Source organism: Coturnix japonica, chromosome Z (genome assembly GCF_054131305.1).
Source record: "Coturnix japonica strain WE chromosome Z, WE-NBRP24, whole genome shotgun sequence".
Lineage (NCBI taxonomy): Eukaryota > Metazoa > Chordata > Aves > Galliformes > Phasianidae > Coturnix > Coturnix japonica.
In genome coordinates, this window is record NC_140702.1 from 40,719,043 (window position 1) to 40,740,238 (window position 21,196).

A 21,196-nucleotide genomic window follows, 5' to 3' on the forward strand; every position below is an offset into this window, starting at 1 on the left:
TTTTATTAGCCTGACACAGAATGAAAGAATCGTAGGATCACAGAGTCACAGAATCACAGTAGGGGTTGGAGGGAACCTCTTGAGGTCACTTTATCCAAACTCCCACTGCAAAAACAGGTTCCCTACAGAAGGTCACACAGAAAGATGACCAGATGTGTTTCAAAATATCTCCAAAGAATGAGAACCCACAACATGCCTGAGCAGCCTGCTCCAGTACTGACTCTCACAATAAGCAGGTTCTTTCTCATGTTCAAATGGAACTTTCTGTGCTCCGGTTTGTGCCCGCTGCCTCTTGTTCTATCACTGGGCACCACTGAACAAAGCCTGGCCCAATCCTCTCTACTCTAGCCCTGTAGAAGTTTACAAGCATTGATAAGATTCATTCTCAGTCTTCTCTTCTCCAGGCTGAATGGTCCCACATCTTTCAACCTTTCCTCATAAGGAAGATGCTCCAGGACCCTAATAATCGTTGTAGCCCTCTGCTGGACAGTGTCCAATAGATCTCTGTCTTTCTTGAACTGGGGGGCCCAGAACTGGACACAGTACTGTAGATGTGGTCTCAACAGGCAGAGGAGGAGGGTCACCTCCCTCGACCTGCAGGCCACCTTCTTTAATCATAAGATACCACTGGCCTTCTGGGCTATAAGGGCACACTGCTGGCTCATGGCCAACCTGTTGTCCACCAGGACACCCTAAATGCTTCTCTGCTCAGCTGCTTTCCAGCAGGTCACTTCAGCCCCTAACAAGTACAGGCTACTTGCTACAAGTATGCAGTTCTTCCTCCTCTGGTGTAGGACTCTACACTTACCCTTACTGAACCTTGTGATCTTCCCTTCCACTCAACTCTCCAGCCTAGCCCGGTCAAAAAAAAAAAAATACAGAAAGATCAAGTACAATAACACAACTGGGATTTTTTATTTGAGACTTTAAGGAATGAATGAAAGATAGACTTGATATGATTGATTTCAATTTACACAAAGCTCAGATTAGCTATGTGCACTTTCTCCAAGAGATTTACTTCAAAATCTTTGTTTAGAACTGGCTCTAGAAATGAGGACAGATGAGGTTGGGAAGCCTTAAATGACATCCACAAGTTTCTGAGCAGTGGTACTGTGAAAGATGTGTTCCCCTTTGCAGCTGGGGAATCATTATTAATGTCTTTTTTTAAACTTGAACCATAAACTTTAACCATAGCTTTCATATGAAGTTTACTTTATGTGCCATTCAAACTTACACAGTGGTGGTATCTGGTAGCTTTAATTCAGGAAAGGAAAATAATGGCTGCTTAGGAAGTTGGTGGTGAGTCCTGAGGACTTCATTTATCTTTTACTCAGTGCTTATGAAAGTAAATTTGAGCTTTAGATTGAGAGAAAGCTATTTTCTGAAACAAAACTTCATGTTTGGATTCTACACAATAATGTGTTTCATCCCAGCATTCTTGGAAATGCTTTGTAAATTTTTTTCTTGCCTCAAGGCTGATTTCAGATATTTCCAAGTGTGTGGTTTTTCATACACTTCATATAATTTCCAAGGGGAATAAGACATTAATTTAAATTTCTTTTAATTCTCTTCACTATGTATTTTCAGGTAATTTGTTCTTCTGATCACTCTTTCTTTTCTTCTTTAGTTTGATGGTAGGATAATTGAACAGTACTGAACCATTTCTACATTTAATGATAGCTCCTATCTGTAACTTCTTGTTAAGATCAGCAGTTTTGACTAAAGTGAGTTCCAGTTGCTCAGAATTTTCATACATGTGACCTACTAATCTGCAGTATTAGACTGAGGAGACCTAACTTAACTGTAAGGAATGATCTTAAGGCTGTCAGCCTTTCCAAGTTGATTCTCTTTAACATGAAGAGAATCTAAACCTCTGCCTGTGCTCTGACATCTTGTTTTGTGTTCCTATATGCTTGTAACATCCCTTATGGCATACAAAATAAGGTTATGTTCCTTATATCTCCACATATAAAATTCCCTGCTACCAGCTCTCTCTGCCACCTACCAAGAAGGTTGTTGTATCCACTGAAGTTATCATATGTTCCCTATTTGAGAGAGAAGTAGGTCACACTGCAGGGGGAAGGAATGCTCACACAGAGCTGCAAATGCATTATTACTGTCTCTCCACTATCCCAGGAAATAATACATTTGAAGACATACTGCTCCTCAAAGAAAAGTGGAAGTGCTTGTATAGACTCTTCCCCCAAAAGGAGTCTGTAATGGAGCAAGAAACAGTGGGAATAACCAGGTGTAGAGAGAACAGTAATCCACAGTGTGGTCTAAAAACCTATATTACTCATTTTAATTCATACAGATTAACATCTATCATGTCTGCTGCTTTGTGGAAGTCCTCAGCAGATACACAGTGTCAAATTCAGAGAATGAAGAACATACGTACCATCTGCCAGGGTTCCTGTATTCTCTTGTGCAACATTATACTTCTTTCCCATTCCCACTTCCTTTCCCATTTCAATTCCTGTTCATTCTCTCACCTAAGGATACATTTGCAGTAGACAGAAAAAATTAGATATTTAAATTGTATTTCAAATTCCATCGTGTAAAATATTTCCTGCAATCTCATTCTCACTTCTTTGCTCCAGAAAGGTACAAGTGACCCATACAGCATCAATTAAAGAGGAGTTTGGTTGTTGTATTTCCAAACAGTTGCTACAAGTCAGAACTCACTTCTACATACTGTGATACATCTAGTAGCCCTTTTCAGCTGCCACAGAAATAAATCTCTTTTTAACTTCTGTCAAAAATACTAGGCATGAAGATTTTCTGTTTTTTTTCCACCAGATGATCAACATCTACTTATCCTCTACAACATTCTACCTCTACTAGTTAGAAACAGTAAATTTTCAAAACCATAATGTTTTTAGTTGAGAAAACTTCCATAGTGTAGGAGCTTTCATATATGAAAGGATAATGTTTCAATTAGACCCAATAATTTGTAAAACGGTAAGTACTATAATGTTTCACCAAGAGTGGTGCTGAAGAATAGACTTTCCAATATCAAGGTCTGTGGTTCACATTTTAACATTCTATATAGTATTGTTTTCTTTCTGCTGTTGGGCCTTTATTTTTGCAAGTAAGAATGTTAACACTGAGAAGGAATACAGAGCTGGTTGTTCTTTAAAATTCTGGAAGATCAGCATACACAAAAACAAAATGACTTCTATGAGTGGATTCAGAAACAAAGTAGTTTTTTTGTGTGTTTTGTTAGCTGGGCCTGTGGAGCATCAAAAAATGCTGACAACAGTAATGCACCTAGTTTCTTAGAATGAACTATGATTTCATTTCTGGTAATTCACTGATGAGAAGAGGTCTGCAGTTTGCCAAGAAGTGCTAGTCTCCCTCAAATCCAGACTGTCATTGTGTTTTTCTTGTTTTTGTTAGGAAATTCCACAGAGACCTTGAATAACCTGTCATTCAATTTGTGGGAACTGAAAGAAAAACTTTGGAGATGAGAGACCCCTATATGGCCTACATGTTTTTCTAGTAGTATTTTTCATTTTGACTCTGATGCGTTCAGCAATTCCTATCCTTCAAACCTGAATAACCAAAACAACCTGTGATGTTTTGTTATCTAACTCCTATTTGTTTCACCCTTAGCTGAAGTTAAAATATTTCCTTGTGTCTGATTCAGTAGCTTTTTTCTTTTGCTTTAATTTCAGACTTATTAATGAGTCTTTGCGGGACCAGTTGCTAGTTACCATCCAGAAGACTTTCACATACACTCGAACCCAGGCACAACACCTCTTTATTATCCTCATGGAGTGCATGAAGAAGAAGGAGCTGGTACGTTTACACATTATGAAGGGACAAAGATAGAGTTTAATGCATTGGTTTGATTAAGCTTTTCCGATGCCTGTTTGAGGTATTTCTTAAATGTGTTGGCTCTTAATGATATTATTCTGTATTATAATGTTTTTTGTTTGCTTTAATCTACTTTCTGGATGAAGTGATATATCCAATAGATTTGCTCACTTTGTTAACTCCTTTACATTTACTTTGATGGGGCAAAATGTGGCATATGACCAATAATAGCATATGGAAATTTTTACCTCTCAGTCATCCTTAGGTGTATTGTGATTAAAATTCAACTTTTCTTAACTACAGAAAATGTAGTAAGGTATAGCTGTTCGTATGTCACTGGGACCATATTTTAAGAGCACTGTAGAGTTGCATGAATATCTTTTTACTTTTCTATTATGGAGAAGGCAGTAAAAGAGAACAGCTTGTTTCCAAAGTTCTCATTCTGCAGGGGTAAGAGTGTCCACCTACACATACCTATACATGCTTGCAGAAGATAAGACCTCTCAACAATTTCCAACCTCCATTGTAGAAGCTAAAGCAAAACCACATTTTAAAGTTATTGGGATTAAATTCCCATACTTTTATTATTAATAATAAAGCAAACTATCTGGAAAGTCATCCTTCCTTTCTTTAATTTTATTCTTCTGAGATTTGTTTTCAGTTCATATTGCAGCATCCTGAAATTCCAGGTTGATGATAACCTTCAACTTAATCTATAGGCTAACAAGAGGATGTGAGGATATTTTACAGAAGTTTGGTATTCTGAAACCATTTGAGTTTTTTGTGGCTTCATCTTCAACAATGCCTTTTAGTTTCGGTTGAAACTGAATGGCTGAAAAAAGGGAAAAGGGAGAGTAAAAGGGAGAGAGGAAGGCAGGATGGAGTGAAAGAGAGAGATTAAATTATCAATAGGAGAAGAATGCAATTCTGCATTGTTCAGGACTCCTAAACAAGAACATGTCAGACTTTGTAGAACCTTAACTCCAAAAAAGTTAAATGTGAAACTTTAATCTGTAGCAATCATGTCAATAATTTTATCCTGTGCAAGTTTATGTCTTTGTTACAAATTTATCTGTAGACTTGTAACCAATCTCACCATGGATATTCTTTACCCATGAGTCTTGTGAAGAGCTATCAGCCAGGGCATGATTTGCCCCTAATTGGATGTTTTGAACTTTCATTTCTTAACATAAACTCAACCATATTTAACAAATGAAAGCACATGTTCCTCTCTTGTATCTTGGCTTTACTCAGAGCGTTATTTTTAACAGTATTATGATATAAAGATTTTATGTCTGAAATGGGATTGCTAGAGGTTGCTGTCTCTTGTGAGAGCTCAGGAGCAACCAAATTGATCATGGCTATGAAACTGATCATTTCCCTAAGTTCATGGGTTCTGTCTGCCTGACTGCCGGACTCTGAGGCTGCTGAACTCACAGCCATCATAGAAAGCTCTGTGAAAGCAACTGGTGATATCATAGTATGCAGGTAAAGTATTATAGCATGCAGCAAAACAGAAAAGTACAAACAGGTACAGACAGGAAAATTGTCTTAATGCACAGTACATAAATACCAATAAATTGCAAATGTGGAGAGAAAATGTGAAAAGAGAAAAACGTAATTTAGTCTCTGAAAAGGGACACAAAGCTGTCTTGGAAGACAAATTTCTCTACCTATTAAGACTGTACCAAAAAGACTGCAATCTCTTTTTTAAATCTGACATAAGTATAGTAGGAAAAATGTAACCATAAGAAAAACTACACGCTTTATAGGAAATCAGACTTTTCAAGTTCTGATATTTTGGACTCGATTCTTAAAGAATGAATTGTATGCCGAGGGAGAATTATTATTAAATGTCTAATACTTCATTTATTTACTGAAGAGTAAGTTTGTTTGATGAAAAAATAGGAATACCTAAGATATATGGGGAGACGAGACCATAGCAGATGAGAAATCGAAGCTGCCTGGATTTGCAAGACAGAAATTTCCACTAGTCTGCTTAATGTGTAGTTTTGTTTAGATTGCAAACTTAGTTGTATTGGTGTTTTGTGCGTCTGTATTCAGAAACATATATGGACACCAAGCTTAATAAGATACATAGTATAAAAGTCTGTTTCAAGTAGACTGTGTGTAACTGTAGAATACAGGGACAGAAAAATGGCTTGCATATAAGTCTCTGTTTTTACTCTTAGAATTCTTAAAAATATTTACCCAGAGAAGTCCCTAAAATAGAAGCAGGAAAGCTTACTAAAGATAGGGAGGCAGGAAACAGTGTTTTAAAGTCCAAACAACACTTTTTTCAAGGAGTACTATAAACCTGCTGCTGCAGCTCTTGTGAAGCTGAAACAATCCATTAGTCCAAAGGCACAGTGAAACGGGATTCCGTATTTATTAAAATAAGAAAGAGGGGAGGAGAGAGAGACAGCCTTCAAGAGTGTGTTTTGTTCTTTTGCTTTATTGTGAAATAATAATACAAAGAGCAGGTGAACATGCAGCCTAGGGACTCTGCTCTGCCTCAGCAGCTGGGGAGGCAATCCCTCAGAGTAGGATAGTAAAAAATCTGCTTCACCTGATAGGTGAAGGAATATGTAGGACAGTTTTTCTTTCTCCAGCTGTGCAAGTGAGTATGTATTTGTCTCTCAGTAAATAAATTAGCTTTACTGTTTGCCCTTGAAAACAGTAATTCTGGTTTCTGAGTTATCTGACAAAGGCATGCTGCTCCACTCTTTTAAGAGCATTGAATCATTCTGAAGCTCAGACTGGCATATTGCTAGGAGTGCTGTGTTCCCAAGTCACAATGTGTATTTCTCAAAAGTCAGGATGTACTCTCCAATGAGCAGATTAGGTCCATCTGGAAAGCAGAAAGAATAGAAAGTGGGAAGCTTGTTTGAGCTGACTTTGGGAAAAAAAAAAAAACACTTTGGCAAGTTGGAAAGGTGTGTGTTGCTGAAAACAAACACACTTGTTGTATCTATGTAGATTTTTCATAACAATAATGCATCCTGAATACTGACAGTTAACAGACAAGTCCATTTTTTATGCCTTAGTAATCAAAAGACATCACATTAATTGTGTGCAACTTGCTGTTTGAGTTTGTATTCTTACTGTTAACATGACATTTGTCTACTAAACATATTTCCCTAAATATTTTAAGGCTCACTGTCTACAGTAACTGAACTAACAGGGTTTGCAGAAGGAGCATATTGGCAGTGGACATAGGTTTGCATGCACCTGTGAATTCCTGGAGATCATTCATGCATTGAGCCTACAGGTGCAATTTGACCATGTAGATTGCTCTGAAGGTAATGCCTTCTATTTATTTCCCTGGAAACTACAACTGTTGCTAGGAGCACAGTAAAACTCCTTAATATAACAAATTCTCAGCTACAAAAGGCATTTTTTCCAACATATCTTGTATAATAACAATGATCTTAAAGGTCTTTTCGAACCTAGATGATTTACAATTCTCTATACTAGCTACAAAACACACAGCATGCTTTTGTGCTTTTAATCTGGATGTGCAGGTTCAGAGAATTAGTATTAATATTCTAGTCAAATATCTTCTGCAAGTGTTTAATAACAGACATATGGATATGTTCTGAATTAAATATCAGATAAATCAAATGGACTTTTAAGAAGTCACCATCTTATTTTCACTTTATTTTTGTAGTCCTTGAAGGTTGGAATGTTCATTCTAGCCCATTTTTAAAAGAAATCAAGTTTCATAAACAAATTAAGATTTTTTCATGTTGATGAAGTCTTTCTTATACAAGAGATAGGAAAGGAAGAGGTGGCTTGTCAAACAGTAAAAATCATTATTCCTGCCAAGAGTATAATTGCTGTGAACAGCATGTAATTTGGCAGTATCTGGAGCAACAGAGTATCGAGTAGCTGATAGTCTGTGGGTTGCTGGAACAACTCTCACCCATGGAACGTTATGTGAGATTTCCAATTTGAAGTGTCCTGATGGTTATTAGTCCTCTGAGCTCAAATGGAGGGGCTGTACCTCTTCAGCAGAAACTATGGCAACTCTCCTAATTGTGGTGAAAGTTAAATCTTCTGTCCAGTCAGTTCAGATCAATGCATCTGGACAAGAATGTAGGACTACCTCTGTAAGTGTTAAGGCTTTACGGGGTAGTTTTGCATTCTGTAAGCCTTATTTGATTCCTTTTTGCTAAGGAGACAATACTATATTTTATTTCTCCAGCTGCCAAGAAGACGGCTGAAGTTATTTGTGCTTTGCCATTGACTCCTTAGATAACTAAATCTGCACTAGAGCCAGAGTATGCAGATTATCTATTTCAGAAATTCTGAGAACAATTTCAACAAGCAAAACAGCTACTTACCTCAAAATTAATAAATAAATAAATAAATTGATAAGACAAAGGCAGCTGTTGTAGCTGTTGCATCACACTGAAGCCTTGGGAAGCTTTTGATTTCAGCAGCTGCTTTTCAGCTGCTGGCAGATGAGACCGGTCTTCTGCAGACAGAAAGGGCAGATATGTCAGACCAACTGTTGAAGCAATGTAGTTATTTGGTTATTTAGTTATTTGATCCATCCTAGACAATTATATGCCATCTTCCACACAAGCCTGCAAAGATTAACTGTCATTTTTAACATTAGCTGCCTTGAGGACTGCAGAAAATACCTAATCTATTATTTACATTCGCATTCAGTAAGTAGGCATTTTCTCACTTATTTGGTGCATGCTGCCTACACAACTGTCTCATGTGGAGTTACCTTGTAAATACTGATGTACCATTCTACTTAAATTTAGAGCTTCTTGCAGATTTAGACTTTTGTTGCCTGGTTTCTTTGCATTGCCACAACATTATTGTAATCCTGAATACAGAATAGGCGTGCACATGTATCATTTATAGTGGAGCAGCTTGGGTGACTTTATACTGTCAGACCATTTGAGAAGGTTTTTCATGGAAAAACAAGAAATTTAGACTTAAAATGAATCAAGAGTCCCAAACCTTAATGCTGTATCTATCCAGCCAACTCACCACTCTTCTTTTTAAGATCAACATTAGAATACCTATCTGAGTATGTCTTACAAATAATGTTTAATACAATAACTTGTCAGACATAATTTTTCAGAATACACAGCAGTGGGAATAGACAAATTGGAATTTCATTCTCTTAACGAAAAGGAATATTAGGTATATCCATCTCACTGGTGAGCTTTTTATTAAACTTTGTCTTGAAATAAAGTTCAGTTTTACAGTAGTTAGTATCCTTCAGCAGGAGAAGGATTCTGCATTAAATTGTCTAAGTGAAAGCGCAGAATGACACTGGGTTACTCGGCTGTTTTTCACAGAACTTATACTACCAAAGCTTGTTAGCTTTAGCAGGAGAGCAAAGACACTGCAGATCCAAAACTAGGTGCCAAAAGAAACTTATTAGTTCAATAGTTACGTGACATAAGGCTGTGAGTTGCATCCCAATGCTAAGTTCCCAAAATGAGCTAATGGGACTTGTGTGAGGACAGAGATCCACAGGCGGAGGCCTCTCTCAGAAAGTTAGAAGCAGGCATAGACATAGGTTGACTCTCATCTCGCTAGTCCACAGCATGGGTGCCTGTTTAGTCAGAAAAGTGCTTTCTGGGAGAAATACTAGTACACCATTAAAAACTTTATTCAGGCTTCTCCTTAGTATATGCTGGAACTGAAGAACTGAACATCCCTGTATCACCAGTGGATCAATATCTTGGAATAAAAAGGGGGACCCTATATACTCCAGTATACTCTAGTATACTAGGGTTCAATTTGGCATAAGTCCTACTACTTGGGTTTCAGACAACAAAACTTAGACAAGAAAGCTTTATTTTTTTATTCACTCTACTACTTTCATCCCTATCAGCCTATCAAAGTCACTGCAGTTTTAGAAGGAAGTCTATAAAGATAGGTTGATATGGTGCCTTGCCAATGCAAGAACCCACTGGTTAGTAGAAGAGATGGAGAAAGTGAACAACATATTTAGTTCACATTTCTTTGCTGGGTCAGTGCGATGGAGGAGTTGAATTATAACAATTTGTGAATGAAAATGACTATCAAAAGCATTTCTCTCTTCCTGCTTCTCAGACAGTACTCACAATGCAAGTCTACACAGAAACACATCTGTGTTTATCTTCACAATCCGCTGATGTGCAAAGCCCAGCAACTTAAAGAAAAATATCTAAAATTCTATTCCTCTTCTTATATTGTGACTTGGAATTTATGTTTATTCATATTCCTTCAACTCTGAAATCAGGAACTGGTACACTGTCTGTACAGAGTGATGAATGGCCTAATGTAACAACAGTGTGAAAACAAAATGGAAGAGCATTGTTTTCAATATTTTTACTGCCAAAACCTATTTTGAATCATTACTCTACTGGAAAATAAACATATTCCATTCCAAATGATTGGCAGTGCTGTAAGGCTTAAGAAGTACTTAAGTTTTCAACCAAGGAAAATCTGTGACTTTTCCATAGCCTTCTATTAGGGGCTGACAGAGCTGTCTCAGTCTGAAACTAAATACTGAAACTACCAATTACAAACATTGACAGTAATTTATGTCAAATGACTTCTTGTGCACCTATATGGCTCCTCATTTGCAGAATTGCTGCCTTTCTTATAAGCACTGTTTTTTTCTGTTCCTTGCTTCTTACCAGACAATGAGTCTGGGGCAAATTATTGGATCAGAGAAAAATGTGAAGCATTGCAGTGCTGCCATAAAGCAGAAGAAAATGAAAAATATCTGCAACACATTCAGATTTCTCCCCTTGTGTGTCCACAGCCTCTACTTTTCTCTCTTGAAATGTTATTTCTTATTCCTCAGTATTCTGTGTATTATTCTTATTTGGCCACCCTCTTTCTTCCTCAGTATTATCCATCTACTCACCTGCTCACTTTGATCTTTGCTATGCTTCCACATCAAGCAGCTTTTCCCCGGAGCCAAACAGGATTATTTACTGCAAAGAAGAAAGAAATGTTTTCCAGTATTATCTGAGCCCTTTTGTCGCTTTGCTCAACTGACCTCCTTTAATGTTTTGTTCTACTAAGCACTCATCTTTCTTTTCAGGGGAATTTTCCTCTGAAACATTCAGGTAGGCCTAGCTAAATTAGAAATGTCAACATGTGCTCTGGAAGGAACATCGTGTTTTGCTGAACCTGTCCGTTCAAACAGGGGAGTTTCAGATCATATTAATAGCTGTATCTGATTGGCTGGTTGGTTTTTGTTGTTGTTGTTTTGTTGTTTTGGGGTGGTGGGTTTTTTTGTTTGACGTTTTTTGTTTTTTGTTTGTTTGAAGAGAAAGAGGTATTTTTTTCTGATTCAGATGCATACACATCATTTGTGTGTTTACCATAGGTAAGATTTAAGGACATTCAAAAATTGTGTGGAGATAGAAGGAAAGAAAGTCACTTTGAATGATTTTAAATCACTCTGTATTTTCTCCTGATGTGACAGTGAAATGACAATGAGGAAAAATTCTGTCTCTAAAAGCATGAATAATTTGCAGCATTCCTAAGTAGCTATGAATACAGGAAGTAAAGAGAGTGTTGTTGGCTGCATTCTCACTTCTCATCACTCTCAGTCTGCTTTTTCTTCTGTCTTCAGCTATCCATTGTCTAGTCAGCAGGCACTGTCAGTCTGAGGTTTAGACAGTGATATTTCTTCATCTTTTGTCCCTGTGACAGAGGGTAAAATGCTTCTTAGTGCAAAGGTGCATTCACCCCGCTTATTCGATGTTGCTAGCTCCCTCTCCAAACAAATACCAAAATCTCTATATGTATTTTTCAAATTTTAACTCTCATGCTAAAGTGGCTGATATTAACCTTACTGTTAAAAAAAAAAAAAAAAAGTAATCACTGTAATAGTACATTTTAAGAATACTAACAGCCTGGTGCTGTGTAACTATTCGCATTCAATCCTCAGCCCTTATGCAGTCCTGTTTAATTTTCAGAATAAGTCCTAGAAAGAAGTGGTATGTTGGTTGAGGAAGAGAGGGCTTACTTTTGTTTAAAGGAAGCATTAAAAGAGGAACCTAATACTCTGATAGCTAGGAATAACCTTTCTGTCCTGTGATTATTTTCACCAAATGCTGCTTTGAACTGTTGCAAAGTATTTCCTTGAGATGAATTCCCTTCCCATGACCCAGAAGATTTCCAATTAATGATGGCAATGACTGCTGCCCTAGCTACAGCTCTTGTTCTCCTTCTAGAGGTAAAATCAGCTTCATGCAGTTACAATATGAACCTGTTTGTGCGTAGCAGTTCATAGTAAGTAAGATTTATCATTTACATATCCAAGTGGGTCTGAAAACAGCAAATTGTAGCAGAGCTATGCTGGCTTAATGAGGAATATAGAAAATAGAGCATATTTTAGTGCCAAGAATTTTCCCATGGGTCTCTATGAATTGCTTGTCAGATAATTTCATTTGCTTCAGTCTGTCTGCCTCACACTATCCTGCTCTCTCGGTGCTTCATCAAAATTTGTAAGGGACAGAAGTGCAAGCAGTTACAAAGAAACTGGGCAGGGGAACAGGTTCTAAGAATACAGAAGTTTCAAAATTAGGATATCACAACCTGCATCACAACCTACAACATCTGTGTCCTCCTAAGCATCTCAGTGCCCTCACCCCTCTAGGGCTTGTCTTACTTATGATTTCACATGCTTCTGCTTGACAACATCTTCCATTCTCAGCATCTATTAGATACGTATTTTCTTAGCTGATCTTATCATTTTGCAGCTCCCATTTAAGGAGATACAAACGCATATACTCAAAGTGTCACGGAATTACAGACTTGTTTGAGTTGGAAGAGGCCCTTAAAGGACAATGTGTCCCACTCCTCTGCTATGAACAGGGGCACCTAGAGGTAAATCAGCGTGCTCAGAGCCCGTCTAGCCTGACAAGAGAAGAGTGCTCATTGCATACTTACAGCTATGATCTGTACTTCCAGTACGACCATACATTTACATGCACACTGAACTTGTGAAATCCTAGATGTCAGCAAAAGATCTATGTCTCCCCATTTGTCACTCACTTCTGAAAGTCTGGTTCATATTTGCCTCTCTCAGTTAAAATAGAAGTGCTTGGTTGTGACCATGGAAGTACAATGCTGTAACACCATGAAGTTAAACAAAAAAGAGGATGCATGATGCTAGGTTAAACTGACTCTACTGTGGAAGAAACTGCATAGAGCAAAGGAAAAGGAAATTCAAAGAAATCGGCCAAATAAGAATGAAGCTGATACTAAATAGACAACAGAGAGCTGTTTTATTAACTGTTTTTATTGAAGAGTTTCAGATCAGATAATTTGTTCCTTTTGCTCATCTTTCCACCCACACCACACCACTCCACTCTACCCCACCCCACCCCACTCTCCATCACTTTCTGTCATGCTGCTTTTTTCTCTGCCCCTTTGGTTCTTTATTTGCTTTCTACCTGCCTTGACTGAAAAGTAGGTTACTACCCTGCTGGACTGTAATTATTGCTGACAAGGAGCACAGTGTGCCGCAATCACTGTGCTTGCAGAGAAGGTCTGTTTTAGCTCAGTGATTTCCTATAGCACATTTTCTTAGGAAGAATGAGGACACAGCTAGGCTTGTTTTTTTGTTTGTTTTTTTCCTGGATTTTAATCCTGTTCACATTAAGGTATTTGAGTAATATCAGAAATGAGATAGAGGGAAACCCTTCCCGGGGATTTTTGTTGTTGTTGTTTTGATTTTGGGTTTTTTTCCTGCTTTTAGGGGAAATCCATTTCACAGAGGCAGAATTGGCAGAGCTAAATGAGAGTTTTTCTCCTGTAATGTGGTACCTCCATTTTTTCCTTCCATTGTTGAACTAAAACAACATTTTGCCTGGTGGATCTCAACCTTCACCTACTGAGAAGAGCTCATTGGAGCTGGTGATCCCCCTCCTCCCACTTCCCCATCTTCCTCCCATACTTATGAGATATATACTTACATGAGAGGGTCCACTCTCTGATAAATATGAAATTCAGTCTCACACAAACACAGGAGCACAAAGCTACCTACTGAAGTTTATATATAGATCACCATTGGCAGACCAAAAGGAAGACAAACTTTAGAAATAAGTAGAGTCTGTATGGCCCTTAGCATTGTTTTTGTAATTTGTTGGGATAGCCTTTACTGATGACTTGATTTATACGTGCCTTTTTCAGTTGCTTAAGATTAAATCATAAGATTTAAAACTCTTTCTTCAGAGCAGTGCAACACAGTCTTTTATTTGTAAGAGATGTTAACATCAGCTGTATTGTATTTGTAAGGAAGAGAGAAAAAAAATATAGTAAAAAAAATGCTTGAGCTGCTATTGAAAATCACTTGTTCACTGAGGTGCCTCAGGCAATTACCTGAAAAATTCATTCAAGCCAATAAGTAGCATGAACACTGAGGAAGAAAAGGAGAAAAACAGGGAAAAAGAAAAGAAAAAAAAGAAGAAAAAAGAAAAGACCAATCCCCCAAAAACGTTCCTCTAAAATAGTTGAGTTCAGCATCGACAATTGAAAGTACTGGCTACATGGAAGTAATAATATAGCCCAAAACCTTCTGGGAAAAAAGGCATAGTTGATTTTGGGATGTTTTTTTCTTCTTCTTCTTTGAACAGAAATTGGTTTCTGATTCAATAATAATAATAATAATAATATTTGTTAAAGTCAAATGGTAGTTCTCTCTACCAAAATTTTAAGATTAAGAAAAAAATAGGAAACTATTTTGTAGATGCAGTTTTAATCAGATCAGCATAAAGAAATTTATCGGCTGAAGTTAATCTTCCCTTTTCCACAGCAGTGCAAAAGAATGGCTAGGGTTAGTCTGACTACCAGTGCATCTCTCCTCTTTTTCTTTTGCTAGTCTTAAGCATACATAACATTTAGTCTTAGTGTTTTGCTTTCAGTAATTTAATGGCCTGGATTTCATATGCATACTTACTAGCTTATTTTGCCTTTTATATTGCTTTTTTTCAGTGAGGTTATTTGGAGGCTACAGCTACTACAGAAGGCTCAAACAGAACTGCAGTACGCTTAAACATGAAGCAGATCTTTTTCAGCTTCACTGGCACATAGGCACTGTGTCTCTTCTTTAAAGAAGAAAATCTTTTATTATTCTCAGTGTTACCAAGTGGGTTTCAGGGGCAAATTTAGCTGGTAATAGAGTTTACAGTCCCAGATGTTTTCCTTTAGCACAGCAGTTTTGTGTACACTAGTGCAGTACTATCTGTAACCCATCCTAACAAGGCCCTGGTAAATGTCCTGCCTTAACAGCATCAGTGTGCTGTATCTCAGTTGTCAGCAATGATTTATCTGCTAGTGTTCAGGGAAATGGCACCCAGAAGATGTCAGATAAATTAATGTCTCTTGAAACTAGATGAGTAAATTACAAACAGGAAAAAAATGCCAGAAAAACAGGCCTCGAACATGAGGGACAAATTGACTTTTTATGAGTCCTAGAGATATTAAACATTTCTCGGTGTTAAGTCTGCATAAATACTTTACAAAGTGTCCCTGTGTCCTTATTCTTCAAACTACAGGAAATAAAGAATGCCAGAAAAAATTAAAAAGGTACGTAAGTATAGAAGTAAGCCTGTGATTTAGGAGCAGTTGTCTCTTCATACTTACTAAATTCCTAAGTAAAAGTCATGCTTTCTTGATGGCACAGTGAAGAGAGGGTTTAACATAAAACACTGGGATTACATCCAGCAATGAGCAGCATTCTTTTTTTTTTTCTCTCAGTGTATTTCAAAGCTTCTTTATTTTCCTGTTTATCTCTGTTTAAATGTGACATAAAAAAACAGAGAGGCAACATTTGCGGCTGTGTTTCTAAGAGAAGTTGTGAGAAAAGACAGAGGACAGGCACAACTCTCCTCATTAATGAATGTCATGACAGCAGCCAGGTGTACAGCTTCAATTAGAGATGCATTCCAGGTCTGTTTGAGATACTAAGTGTTCTTTCAGTGTGTTCTGGGGCTGAAAACATAGCTTTGATATTCTCCCTCTTCCATTGCATTGTTCTTGTATCATAAATTGATAATGAAGAAAATAAAGCTTCAGCAACATGGCTTTGCCAGGTAAGATAGAAGTGGCGGTGATGATCAAAATCACATATCAGCCAGCATGCTGCAATTTATAAGCCTGATCTTCCAAAATTTATTCTGAAGAGCCATGACAACTCAAATATTTTCCAACAATTACTTCCAAACATACAAGGGAACAAGACTGTAACTAAAGAACACTGCAGGTCAGGATTAAAATTTTCTCTCCAGTGATGCATGAGAAAGTTCAGCACTTGTCTAACTACAGTGCAGTTTCTATTTTAGATGGGGACGTTGTGAACATAGTAACACACTGGTGAAGTTTCAGGACAGCAGTGGAAAGAAGAAACAAACAATCTTTCTCTAAACTGTGGGAAAACATAACGGGTCAAAGACAAGCCTGTGAATTCTAGATTGAGCTAAGGCTGGGAGACAACAATTTGACAGATAACTAACTGAGAAGTTTCTGCAAAAGTAAAGGTGCATGAATAAAAGTAGCACAATGCTTCAGGTTGTCATAAATCTTCATGTTCTGTGACAGGAGAGAAAGGAGTTGTGTAGAAAGTTAGCCTGAACCCCGTGAGAGGCTGAGCGTACCTGTTTCTGTCCTGAGAGATTCTGTGATTTCCGAACAGGCTGAAGTTCATGGCATCATCTGATTCATTGAGCTGCTAACCTTTGAGCATTTTAAAAGGAATAACCATGAAATTTTGCCTTGGTTAAGCTGTAATTTCTGTTTGAGTCTTGGGAATGAGCTTCCAAATGATCCAAATTCTAGTTTGAGTCCAAACACTTTTTCTATGCTCATCTCTAATTTAACTATCTTCTTTTTCTTTATTTTACCCCTTGGGTTTTTGCTAGATCTCTTAAACATAATAATAAAGTAATAGTTACTATCTAACAGTACTCTTTTTATTCAAATTTAATTACATTTTATGGCTCAACTTTATTTTTCATACTGCTGAAATTTGTTCTGTTGGAGCGGGCTGATTTTTTTCTGGGGGGGGAAAGGGTGAAGTGAATAGAGATGAAAGAGAAGTTGGAAATTTAGTGCTATATGTGGTCCAATGCACATAAAGTTCTTCCCTTATATTTAGTGTGATGATAAGCTGTTCAGTGTTTGCAGTTTATATGCAACCTTTCAATTAACCTGAGATTCCACTGAGCAAACGTTTAGTTTGGAGATGCAGATTCCTTTACACAGACTTAAAGAACAAGAAGGGCATCTTTCCATGTGTTGATGCCACAGAGGACAGAGCTGCAAACAACATGTTTCCAACACCAGCTTGCCAAGCAGCCACACATCCCTTTAGTGCTATGGAGATGCCTCTTGGTGCAAAAATAGTATAGGAAATTGCAAAGTATGATGAGGATTTGATACTCAATCTGTTATGTGGGTACACTGTACTCACATATTTTCATCAGCTGCCAGACCTACTGGGAGGGAAGATGTTCTTCCTTCTTGCTTACACAGAAGAGTCTAGTCTCATCAGCTCATGTTGTTACTGTGTACTGAGATTATACTTAGTAAAAAAATGTATGTTTCTACTCATACTAACTGTTGAGAAGCAGCCTGAGTGCAATACAGGGAAAGTTTTCTTGTCAGTCACTGCATAGATGAAAAAAAGTTGTGATAGGACCATAGACTTCGAGTGGTTTGCCAGAAACATCTGTAGACTCTGGAAGAGGGAGGAAAACAAATAATTAGAATATCATTGGTATCGTTGATGGCATTTAAGGTTTGTCTCAGGAACGCTTTCAAGGGTCTAATCAAGTCTAATTTGAAAACAGTTCAGTTGAACTGGAGAGGGCACCTAATGTAAAGAGAGGGCACCTAATGTAAATGCTTCATCACACTATGTTAGGAAGCATTTAAATCACTTGATTAAGTGAGCTAAGACAGTTTCCATGGACCCAGTTTGCCTTGTCTCCAGAATGTTGTACTACTGGCGCTGATGCCAAAATCTCTGACATTCCTACAAACACCCCAGGGCTCCCAGGACCATGTGAAGGTAACATAGGTGCTACAGGAGGGCTGCACTGAATTTCTTGGGATATAATCTGTAGGAGCATTGTTGCTGGTAAACTGAAGCTTAGCCTTGACCACTTTCAGTGTTTTCTCTCCCGATTACTCCCTGCTGTTCCTTGTGCACTGATAGTTGCCAGCAAATGCTGCTGTAATTCAGTGGTGCTACATGAGTAGAAATTTAGGAATTCAGGGACTACAGATGCTCCTGAATATGTGTATAAAATATGTTCACAAGTTTCCTAGTTAAGCGTATCATTTAATTAAAATTTTACAGAGCCAGTCAGCAGTGACAAAAGAAGAAAACATTACCAGTTATTCTGATCAAAACAGTAACATAGGCTGCCTTAGGAAAGAAAAGATAGTAAAAAAAGACTGCAGTCTTGTTTGCCTTTCTGGAAGCAGAGGACTGGGAACATCTATTGCCATAGGAACAAAAAGAGCAAGGGGATTTACACTTCTATATGTTTCAGAATAGTCTTAATCATGAGTTAAATTGTCCTGAAAGAACAGTCCCACAATATTCATTCTCATTCTTCATTAATTGTTTATCTTGCCTAACAGCCTCAAAGCTTATACATAATATCTAGCACATATGCTTAAAAACGTTACAGCATTTTCAACAATGGTGTTGTCTTTTAACATTTCAGATCACAGTATTTCGCATGGGATCAGAAGGACACCAGGATATTGATTTAGCTATCCTTACAGCATTACTAAAAGGTAATGGAGTTTCACTTCACAGTGCGTCTGTAACAATCCAAATGGATTAACTCTGTGTTTCTACATTGCTGGAACCTGTATTTATTTTCAGTATGTACCATATCGAGAAGGTAAATTTCTACCATGAAATTGAAACATATCTTTTTCTCTAACTGCTTTTTACAAATCTAGATTATTCATGAATGTCTAATAGCTACTGTTATTCCTTCCTCATTCTTTATTCACCACCTGCAATTGCTGACGTGTCACAAGAAACATAAGTTGTGTCCCTCACAAGTTACTTTAGAAGGCTAGCACTCGCAAGCAGCTGGTCTAAGAAATTATCAGGTTTACATTGACCAATGGTTACTGGAAAATACAGGTGGAAGTTATCTCCCTACAACAAAACTGCCATTATTGCAGAATGTTATCTCTAGTCATCCTAGAAATTCAGTCATAACAAAAGAACAATAGAATTGCTGAGTTTTTAAGTGGTAATGGGAACTAATCTTGCTCATTCCAGAGCTCTGTTTTCTTCTCAGTTTCTACCTGTGAAAGCTGTGAAAAGTTGTATGAAAAGAAGAGAGAAGGCCTGAATAACATTCACCCGACCAGGGGAGAGACTGTTTTATCTCTTACACAATTTTTAATTCCATTTCTAAAATTGCACTGATTTTCATGAGTGGATGAATTAAGTTTGCATTCTGGATCTATGACTAGTTCTGATCTGTAGCATCTTTTTTGCTAGTGACTGGTCCCTTCTCCTCCTTAGTAAAACCAGCACAACAATCAAACCTCCTTCTGTCTTCATAACAGTAGTGCATGATGTCTTAGGGAATTTCTGTTATCTCACAAGGAGCCTGGACATGTATAAGTGATATTGACACCTCCTTTGATATTTGCCTGACTTGATGTTGCAGTCTGCTGATGGCAGCAGCATCTTGCTCAAGTCTGTGTAACTACAATTCACACCTACTATTCCCTGTTCATCAGCACTTTCTGATTACAGAGATACTTAAAGAAGATAATATTTGTCAGTTTCCACTGTATATTTTGTTAACATGAGATTTCTGATCATGGGGAATGAAAGTCCATACAACTTTTTAATCAGTTTGTGCAAAGGTGAAATCCCTTGTCTTTAGGCAATTCAGATGTCCTTGTGCATATTATGTCTTTGTACAAAAGTTCTGGCCCAACCTGAAAGAAATCCTGCTTTTCTGTGAGTACACATTTCTGATACAAAATCAAGCTGATAGACAGGTGGAGTTTTCATAGATCAAGGTATCCAAGTTGGCAGTTTTGAGCCGCTTGCATATTGATTTACTGGTAAGCAGATTTGAGGAGCAGACCTGAATTATTTTTAAATTTGTGTTTAAATTCAGGAATTAATCTCTTTCACCCTTCCAGAACCATGTGAAAAGTGTGCAGTGGAAAGCAATGGCATAATGAAACTGGTGTGTGTTTATTTGTTCCTTCCTCGCAGCCTGATGAGGATTTTGCAGTTCTTGCCAGCCATTATATTCATGACACATACAACTTAAATACTGATCCCACCCCTGGTGTGAGAGATTTGTTCAGGGAATAGGAGAAGGACAAAGACTGGGAAGCACATAATATCATTTCCTGCTTTCTGTGTAAAATATACAGTGAACAAATATTCTCTTTAAATCTGACTCAGGCACACTGCCAAGGCAGGAATTCTCTTGGCCCGGATTTTCCACAAGCCCCAGACTCTGAACTAAATATGTGAGATTATTTCCTTGTTTGTTTTTGTGAGTCACTTGTTTAATCTTGTCAGCAGATATCTCTTTCTTGGAAGTGAACTTCAGTAAGCCAGAGAATGGCATGCAAACTGATTATCAATTTATACTGCATAGATGTCACAACAGCATATGGTTTGTGAATTCCTCCTTTTTATTTATTTATATATTTTTTTTCATTTGGAAAGACATGCAAATGTGGGAAGTAAATTTCTGATTGCATGATTTTGTAGCAAGTGTATTTATTGATACAACTTAACTGCTCGTGCTCTCTTGAGCAGTTGGAACTCAAACAGTAGTAGATTTTATCCTGCTAATTGAGCAGAAAGCGTATGATAGGGAATTTAATGGCAGCATATGGAGAAGTGCTGAAATGTCTGTGTTGTGAAAGGGCATCAAAGATCTCGATTCATGAGACTGTTGCAATGTCTGGAGCACACCTCTTGTGTTTCGGCTGGTGCTTCATAACCCTTCTCATTGCAATAATTAATTTCAGAAAATAGGTGATTTGTGGAATGTAACCTTCTGAGATAAGCCTTGTCAGACTAATGCAGAGCTGATGTCTCCGGATGCCTTGAGCCTGTGAATAAGTCATGATTCATGCTCACTGAGCAGCCATTATAGGGTTTTGGAAGATTGTATGATAGTCTGTCAACCATGAAATCACTGACACGGAAGGATTAACATTACCTAACATTACCTTAGTCCACTATATTTCAGAGTCAGGCCAGATGTCTGGTTACTGCCCCCAAAGCTATTCTTGCTATCAGCTTTGTTACTGCCAATTGATTTACTAAATTTCAGGAAGGTGCTTGCAGCAAAAGCAGCCCTTTCTCCAAAGATGTTGGTAT

At 37.7% G+C, this 21,196-nt stretch overlaps 1 protein-coding gene across 18 annotated transcripts in view; it reads left to right on the forward strand.

The window, feature by feature from the left end:
- TRPM3 (transient receptor potential cation channel subfamily M member 3) overlaps positions 1-21,196 on the forward strand; it is a 399,190-nt gene that overhangs the window by 314,827 nt on the left and 63,167 nt on the right. For all 18 annotated transcript variants that reach the window (XM_085529722.1, XM_085529723.1, XM_015849141.3 and 15 more), the window contains exons 8-9: positions 3,678-3,801; positions 18,534-18,606. In XM_085529722.1, the coding sequence (XP_085385848.1) occupies positions 3,678-3,801; positions 18,534-18,606 (197 nt within the window). The remainder of the gene's footprint in view (positions 1-3,677; positions 3,802-18,533; positions 18,607-21,196) is intronic.